At 38.3% G+C, this 9,236-nt stretch overlaps 1 protein-coding gene and 1 long non-coding RNA gene across 4 annotated transcripts; one reads left to right on the top strand and one right to left on the bottom strand.

The window, feature by feature from the left end:
- The first annotated feature begins 862 nt into the window (after positions 1-862).
- On the top strand, positions 863-5,420 carry LOC110698274. 3 transcript variants are annotated; one of them, XR_002506690.1, is made up of 6 exons: positions 864-1,132; positions 1,391-1,531; positions 2,408-2,667; positions 3,478-3,841; positions 3,960-4,016; positions 4,948-5,420. It is a non-coding gene; the product is annotated as an uncharacterized LOC110698274 (long non-coding RNA). The 3 variants fall into 3 exon arrangements; XR_002506691.1 differs by having other exon boundaries at positions 1,396-1,531; XR_002506689.1 differs by having other exon boundaries at positions 863-1,531.
- Positions 5,421-8,552: 3,132 nt separating this feature from the next.
- LOC110697654 lies at positions 8,553-9,002 on the bottom strand. The gene has a single exon (XM_021875044.1). It carries the CDS (start codon positions 9,000-9,002, stop codon positions 8,553-8,555), a length of 450 nt encoding a protein of 149 aa, XP_021730736.1.
- Between the last annotated feature and the right edge of the window lie 234 nt (positions 9,003-9,236).

Below are 9,236 nucleotides of genomic sequence, written 5' to 3' on the forward strand. Positions count from 1 at the left end.
ACACATGCGCATGCTGCGAGGGGTCTTTCGTACTACCGAGACGGCCTTGACCGACTCACCGAGAAGCAGGTGATAACTTAAAAGGAATTTGTAAACATTTATGTAATTTGTATACTATCTGTGCACTAACCTATTCATGTGTTATTGCAGATGACATGGGATCCGTATGTGCTAGAGTTAGTTGATGCTATGCTTGCACATCTGCTGGATCATCAGGCAGAGTAGCGTTCCAGGACCCCCTTGATCCGTTTCGAGGTTGTGGAGAGTCACCTACCCGACCGAGTCATGCGGCAGTTTGGACTACGTCAGCCTGTCCCCCAGCAGTGTGACACTAATGTCCGTCTGCACAGCATTGACCATCGGGGAAAGGGGGAGACAAACTGGGCAGCGCAACATGGGCGTTTCCTTGACCTGTGGGCTCGACGGTTGGAGTTCGTCGTCGCCGGTGATCCAATCTAGGGCGTTATGGATCCTCACGATCCATACATGGTTCGATACAGGTGGATTACACGGCATTTCATCAACCCCAGCTACACGCCACCATCCACACATTACCATCGAGCCTTTGACGTCATTAGCGGATATGTGAGTTTATTTAATTTACTTATTTTCATCTATTTTAAAATTTCTATACATTAGTAGAAAAAATGAAAAAGGCACCCCCCTTTTCCCACCGGTTTTTAAAAACCGGTGGGAAAAGAAATGGGCGGGATTTGGATAATTTCTTTTCTCACCGGTTCCTTATAAACCGGTGGCAAATCTTGGATTTTGCACCGGTTCATCCCAAACCGGTGGGAAAAGTTTATTTAGAATCGGTCAATTTTCTTTATTACTCTTTCATTTCCTCGATCTTTCCTCCTCTCTCTTCTGCCTCTCTCTCTCCTCCATTGAAGCGTACTCGACATTCTCCATTGAAGGGGCTTCTGATTTGCAAGTGCCCACCATCGACCATTGCTGGGTCTGCCTCTAATTGTCGGTGCTAGTGATGGTGGGTTCCAGCCTCTAATTGTCTCAAGCACCACCGAATTTGTTCGCAAGTGCCCACCATCGACCATTGCTGGTTCTGCCTGCTCCGGTCGCACGCACCACCGTCCTTGTGCTCCACCACCACCGTCCAACAGCTGACCACCAGGTTCGTTGTTGAATTCTATTTATTTAACTTCTTACCTCAATTTCGTTTTCTTCTTGCTAGGGTTACAATTTTGATTGCAGTTTTTAGGTCAAAATTGGGGCAATTTCATTGTTATTGTTGTTGTTTTAAAATTATTATAGGTTATTAGTTCTGAAATATATTGGCATTTTTCTAGGGTTTTGTTAATTTAGATTTTTCAATTTATTTTTATTAGCTTCTAATTTTCTGGAATACATGTTTGATTCCTTAATGGTCCAGGATAGAAATGGAAATTTAGCATCCGGCACGATTGCGAACCTTGTTGATGAGCTTGGTGTTGTGGTTATTTACAGAGAAGGACTTCCAATGAATGTATCTGTCACCATGTCTATCTCCTATGTGTCAACTGCCAAGGTTGATGTATGTGTAACTTCAATTCTTGAACTTCTTGTTATTGTTTATCATGCTGATCATACTTTGGTTTGTTGTATGAGTGACTTGTGATGGTTTGCTTCATTATGAATGTTAACATGAGCTATTTTGGCTCGGGCAAATGCTAGTGATACTACTCAAAATTTAAGCTATTTTGTTGATACTAGTCTAGTTTAACTATTAAGTAGATTATTGGAATGACTTTTTAATTGTTTAGTTAATTTTATAATTTTTTTGGTGTGTGTGTGTGGGAGGGGAGTGACTGAAGATATCTCATTCTTGTCATGATGTGAAGTCTGATGAATAGAGCAAGAAGCCCATAGCTTAGTGGAGCAAGGCTTCACTTCCCGTGGTTGTGACCTGGGTTCGAGGCTCATATCCCCCTCCCCCGTGGGTAATACCCCCTTGATATTCATGTGATAGGAAATCAAGGTGAAGCCCACCCCTTACCCCTAAAAAAAATGAAGTCTGATTTGCTTATTATGCCAACATTCCTTCCTCCAAGAAAGAACGGTTAAATTATTTTTTCCGTAAGGCAATTCATGAGTTGAGTGGTTATTATTCAGTCTCTTTAATGAGGCTAACTAAGGATAATTAAGTATATGCTCTATAATTTATTAAACTAGATTATGATTTATGCATCATTGCTAGAAGAATTTTTAAGTGTATACACGAACAGTTAACACTCAGGAGGTTTCTTTCATGTGATTATTTATGAACTAATTGCTACATTCCTGAACTTGTAGTGTTTTTTCCCCATCTGTATAAAGTAAATAAATATCTAGTTTTCAGTTCTTATGCCTTTACTAGAGAAGAAAATACTAGTAGTTATAACTGTTGATTCACATAATGTTTCATGGTCAGATCTTTGGTTATGTTCTTGGTGTTTCTGCTGGGTTTGTTGTTGGTAAAGGCCCTATGGTTCATACTGGGGCTTGCATCGCCAATCTACTTGGTCAAGGTGGCTCTCGCAAGTATGGTTTGACCTGGAATTAGCTCAGATATTTCAAGAATGATAGAGACCGGCGAGATTTGATCACCTGTGGTGCTGCAGCTGGAGTGGCTGCTGCTTTTCGTGCTCCTGTTGGTGGTGTACTTTTTGCCCTTGAAGAAGCAGCCTCCTGGTATGCTTACTCTTGGTTACCAGCAAAGCAAATTTTGTACAATTTGAATCTAGAATTTGATGCATCATATAAGGTTTCATGCATGAAGCTTAGCATAGAACAAAGATTTTAATTTGTCCATCTATCTTATTGTTAAAGCCTCAGTCATATCTTGGACCTAGTTTATGTATATGTGAGGGATAAGATGAATTTATTTATTAATTTAGGTAATCTTATTACTGCAAAATGAAAATCTGATGATGGAAGTGGAATGTATAAGATATTTATAATGGATAGGAGCCTAGATATGTACATATGTAGTAATGCTATTCTTTTCTGACAACTTAAAGCCTATGTTACTTTGGCTCTTCAGCTTGTCTTCCTACCCATGTCGAACAATCGACATTCTGACAAGGGTATATAATTCTTACACAACACTCCATGCTCACTCATTCACTTCAATTATCTTGAACCCCTAATTGTAGAGAAAAAAAATGTACAAATATAATGAAGATGAGAATAAGTATGATATGTTTTCACAAGTACGTTTCACACAAGTATTTCAACAAAAATTAACTATCAAGTCTGCTTAACATGTGTGCATGCATCTGTATGCTTTAACTCACGCAAAGTCTTCTAAAAATGAACATGTTCCATATATGTCGTGTGACTCGTGTCCTTGCAACCATGTCCAATTCTAGGATGTGTGTCGTATCTGATTTTTACATTCTAGTGTAGCAATTATTTTGATATGTACCTGCATCCCTATTCTCCTTCATATATACAAGAGGATTTATATCAACTATGGCAATGATAATGTCCTCTATGCAGTAACTCAGTTAGCACAAACTGTGATGCGTAGTGGTATTGGAAAAATGCCACTTGACAGGACCTTTATGGAGAGAGACACTATGAATGCAAACATTGTGGTATGATTCTTATCACCATGTCCTTAATCCTTTACTATTATACTTTTATCTCTGAATATTGACATATATATTCCTTATGCTTGCGGTGTATGATCTTATTTGCCTTAGTAGGGTTTCTTCATATTGTGTTTCAATGTGTGATGTATGAGTAAGTTTATATTTTACATGAATTAGTAGGGTTTCTTCAGCATCAACAAGTAGGGTGCTTTACTCTTTTTGGCTAAGTTCTTGTTCGTGGCGTGTTCGATTTGCTTTAAACTTAAAAGGTTTAATCTTTGCTTTCCTCAATTTATTTTTCCTCCAATATTTTACTTATTTAGCATTTTCAATTAATTGCAAATTCTGATTATAATTTGGACTAATTTGAGCTTGATCATGCTGTAGGACTTCAATATGAGTACAAAGCAGTTGATCTTATCAAAGGGGAGAAATTTAATCCAGGTGACTAAAAGCTGTTGCTTCGTCTTCGTTATTTATTATGATTATTATCTGACCACTTAAATAAAACCAATGTACAGCTCTCAATTTGGTCAATTTAGTTGTTTTATGTACATATATTGAAGGTAGTAGTTTTTAGTGGGATGTTAATTAACATTTGTAATGAAGTTGGAAATTTTATTATGATTGCTTTCAATTAAAATCATTTTGAAACACTAGAATTGAAATAATCTCGTGTTTTTCGTTGATCAATACTCTTGTGATATTAGTTTTCCAAGCTTTTTTTAATTGAGAAGTTATGTTAACACATGATACTGCCTGTTATTTGTTGTTAACATAAACACTTGCTTATTTGCTGTATTAAATTCCAACAATAGCTAAGTTGTAATTATTCGCGGTGGTTGGTAGAAGCCTGGGACCAGAAACTGTGTGAGTCCTTGTTAAATTAATCCCCGCTCCTCCCATATGCACAATGTGCTGAAGGATAGTAATAACCATTGATAGTATTATTACTGCTAGGATACATGGTCCACAATAGGCTAAGTCCCTGGCTAAGCTGCCCTCTGCTGTGGACTTGCATAGTTTCTGACATTTGATTCGTAAGTCTTTCAGATCTTACAAGTGAACTACCAAGTATGAGTTAATCAAATACGGAGTTCTAAATAGCAGTCACGGTTGTGTCAACATGCATTCAACAGCTATCTGTGGTTTTTTCAAAGTTTTGTCTGGCCTTTTAGCAACCCACAACCTGAAAGAGTAGCCATGACTACCTTATACGACTGATTTTAGTTAATGTCATTGCAGTCCATCACCTCATAGAAAATGTATTAACTTTAAAGTTGATAAAGATTTATGATTTGAGGGAAAAGAATTTTGGTGGGTGCAACGAACTAGTATTAACTAGTATATACCATGCTGAGTTTGTCTCGTGCAGGTCCTGTAGCAGGTCTTACTCTGGTACAGATTCTGCTGCAGTCTCTGTTCTGGGTGCTGGATTTGGTTTGCTGGGTTCTGGCTTTGTTGAGTTCAGGTCTGCTAGGGTCTGGTTTACAGACGCTCGGGTTTCTGGTTTCTGGTTGCTGTGTTGTTCCTGGCTACTGGGATCTGGTTGCAGGCTCTGGTGCAGTTCATGTGCTGGATTTGGTTGCTGCAGGTGTTGGGTGGCAGGCTATGCTTGGTATGCTCATCTGTTTGGAAACCTGCTGCTGAAAGCCTGCTGGCTGTGTCTGTTTGGGCTGTTTTTGTTTTTTGTTTCTGTTAGGGTGGGCTGCTGTCTTCTATTGCAGTGCATCATGGTTGGCTATTTTTGAAGAAAATATATATGTTAGTATTTATATGTCCATTTTTTTTTTGTTTTTTAAAGTGTAATTTTACAAGTTATTGAGGCAAATATACGTGTTTTATGTATATTATGATTATATATAAGTATTTGGTACAATTTAAGTGAAAAAAATGCAAAAAAAAAAAAAAAAAAATTTAATTTTTTGGGGCACTTTTGGCACCGGTTTTGTAAAGAACCGGTGCTAAAAGTTTTTTTAAAAATTTTTTTGGAGACTTTTGGCACCGGTTCAATGTGTAAACCGATGGGAAATGTCATGGTTTTGCCACCGGTTCACCCCAAAACCGGTGGGAGAAGTCTTCCATCTATAACATAAATCACATGTTTTTGCCACCGGTTCACTCCAAAACCGGTGGGAAAAGTGGTTTTTGCCACCAGTTTTGAACCGGTGGGAAATCTTTGAGGATTTAGGACCCCCCAAATCAAGAACGGTTCAAAACCGGTGGGGAATGTGTGGTTTGAACCGGTGGGGATTGGGGTTTTTTCGCCTAGTGATATCATACAACTGACTAATCGATGATTACTACAGGCGGCGGATATGGCAACAATGGTTGATGCACTCTCAGGTGCCCTTGTAGACGGATCCACCAGACCTCAGGTCGAGCGAGTGCGAGATATGGGCGTGGCTACCTTACAGAGATATGGCCACCGCCATCTCGTCCACCCGCGGGACGGTCATGGAGGCTACTCCATCCATTAGTTTGAGACCGACCAAAGTAGCGGTGGAGGTGATCCTACGTCATCCAGAGCCGCAGAGGAGTACTTCATCCACAGTACTGCGCCACAGGAGGACCCGTCGTCCAACCAGGAGCTGACTCCGCCATCGCCCCGAGACCCATTTACCACCATTACTCATTACAGGCGGCGTCGGGTTAGACAGAGGGACGACAGACAGGATAGAGAGCCGCTACCTCGAATAAATGAGTCCGGATAGTATTATCTGATTTATTTGCTGTAATCAGATTTGATAGTCTGTTGTATATAACACTTACATTATTAATATAATAAATGTTTTTTGAATGAATCTATGTGTGGTTTGAAGGGGTTGGTGGTGGGGATGGTGGTTGAGGTTGGGGTTGGTGGTGGGGATGGTGTTGAAGGGTGGTGGTGGCTGGATGAGTGGAGGGTGGTGGCTGAATGAGTGGTGAGGCTTGGGGGCTGATGTGAGGATTCTGCTGGCTGTTGGCCAGCAGAAAAAACGCTATCTCGGACAGCGTTTTATGTGTAAAATAATTTGTACATAAAACGCTGTCTGGGACAGCGTTGTATGTACAATTTACGTTGTCTGGGACAGCGTTGTATGTGCAAAATAAATTGTACATAAAACGCTGTCTGGGACAACGTTGTATGTGCAAAATAAATTGTACATAAAACGCTGTCTGGGACAGCGTTTTATGTGCAAAATAAAATGTACAAAAAACGTTGTCCTAGACAACGTTTTTTGTTTAAGCAATAAATGCTGCCTCAGTCAGCGTTTTATGTATCTTTGATTTTTTTTTTAATTTTTTAAAAATCAGAATTTACGAAATTTTACAAAAAAAAAAGGTATAAAACGCTGTCTCAGACAGCGTCTTATACCTTAATTTTTTTTTAAAAAAAAACCAAAACCCTGGGTATAAAACGCTGTCCGAGACAGCGTTTTACCCCTGAAGCTTAATTTGGTAAATAGTTTTGCCACGATCCCACTTTGCGAAATATTTATAAAACCCGGCTTAGTTTGGTGAAAAATCCATCTAATTGACTAATTCTAAGGTTTTTTTGTTTTTTGTTTTTTTTTTTATAAATATATTATTATTATTATTAATGTTAGATTGTTAAGTTGGTAAAAAAAAGGAGCTAATCTTCTTTCTTCTCTGAAATTCTCCTAAAACTCCAAGCCCTTTTTCAAGCCGCAAGGGGCTACCATCATCATCTTGAAGCGCCCCAAATCTTCTTTAATTTCTTTCTTTTTTTTTTTTTTTATTTATGTCATTAATAATACTCTTTCTCTCTTTATGAGAGTTTTCTAACCAATCTTTGGGTTCTTTCTCTCCTTTAATAGGAGTCTTTTGGAGTTTAGTTTTCTTCTCTTCCTTTACAGGAGATTAGAATTTGGAGGAATCAATTGGTTGATGGAAGCTTATGCGGTATCGAATCAGATCTCAAATCTACATGTACAATCAATTGGATCAAGTTGTATTCAATTCAAAAACTACAACAGATCGCAAGCCCTCCTTGTAGAAGGCTGCAAAGAACAGCGATGTGAAAGGCGAGGGAATACATCAATGTTAGATCACATCTACGATCATGGTTTTGTCGAATTAGAATTTTATTTGATTCAATTTGCTTTGTATTTATTGGATTTGATCTCTTTTATAGATGTCGTATGACTTTTTTATTAATGAATTGTTCTTATTTCAAAAAAAAAAATTGTAAAGTTGATAAATTATGCGGAGCATCATACAATCGGTTGTATATGCTAATATATACACTCTAGGCAAAACGTGGTATTATGACATTTTTTTATAAAAAAGATATGTATGCCGTTATCCTTGAAACTCATTGTATGAAGAAGTATACACAACTGCAGCAAGGGTCGAGTGATAACTCAAGCTTTTGAATGATTATTTGTGATATCTTGTAATTCCTTTTCTTTCTCTCATGTGTCTAGGAAGGAAAATAAAGTTGCCCATAAGCTTGCTCTATTAAGCAGGAATTATGTTGGTTTAACAGTGTGGTCGGAAAAGGCTCCATCAGAAGTCTCTGATTTGATGGTATTAGACAGCTCTTTAGCCGCTTGATATATTTTATGAAGCCTTTTCTCGTAAAAAAAAATAGATTTAAAACTTCACCATAAACAAGATATTACATTAAAATATCTTGATAAACAATATGTATATTAATCTTATCTAAAATAATCACCTCATAAGTGATCTGTACGCTTTCATCAAGTTTAACCATAAACATTTGCTTTTATTACCAAAAGGTCAAAAATGTTACAACTGACAAAAATACAAGCTGTGTAACTCTCCCCACTACACAAGCCTAACAAAAGGCATACAACCTCCTAACAAAATCCCTAACCTAGATGAGACCACCTTCTAGGAAGGGTTTCTCAAAACAGGGAAGGGAAGCAAGCTGGAAACTAAAGCAGTGGCACCTTCTAGGAAGGGTACACCCCACTAGCACCAGCACAAACAAAACAGAAACACTATACAACTCTAGCTACAACACGAAACTTGTAAGCTATACAACCATTTACAATGCTGTCTTTTCCATTTACAATTGATCAACTGCCTGCATCTCTTCACAACTTCAGCACAGATAACTCTGCACACTGCCCTTGGGTGAATAATAACCTTTAACCAAAATGCTTTGTTTCTTGCATACCAGATCTGATACACCACAGCAGCCAAAGCAGCATAGCAGACCTTCCTTTTAATAGGATCCTGCATCTTCTCTCCCCAATATTTCCAGGAGGTATCAATGTTAAACAGAAACTCAGGGATATTCAACCAAGCACTAATACCACTAATGCACTTCCTGCTATAATCACAGTCAAAAAACAGATGCTTCCTATCCTCAACAGCATTACCACACAGTAAACAAGTATTGTCCTGGCAAATGCCCCAATCCACTAGCATACTCCTGGTTCTCAGTCTGTTCTGCATAGCCAGCCACAGAATAAAAGAATGTTTTGGGATGTTGAACTATCACTAGAACACTTAATTTATTCCTGTACCACACAAAACATACACTTACACAAAGGGAAGTTAGTTGTATGGGGCCTTCCTTTATATGCAAATGTGACATTTTTAGTTGATGGTTAACATAATAAGAAGATAAAAATGTGAACACAGACAGGTATTTTGTTTCAAGACATTAATATTCCTCAGAATTGCTTA

This window comes from Chenopodium quinoa, unplaced genomic scaffold (assembly GCF_001683475.1).
Source record: "Chenopodium quinoa cultivar QQ74 unplaced genomic scaffold, ASM168347v1, whole genome shotgun sequence".
Classification (NCBI taxonomy): domain Eukaryota; kingdom Viridiplantae; phylum Streptophyta; class Magnoliopsida; order Caryophyllales; family Amaranthaceae; genus Chenopodium; species Chenopodium quinoa.

Excerpts from the sequence above, each read along its gene's own strand:
- LOC110697654 (XM_021875044.1), bottom strand. The coding sequence starts at position 9,002 with ATGCAGAACAGACTGAGAACCAGGAGTATGCTAGTGGATTGGGGCATT.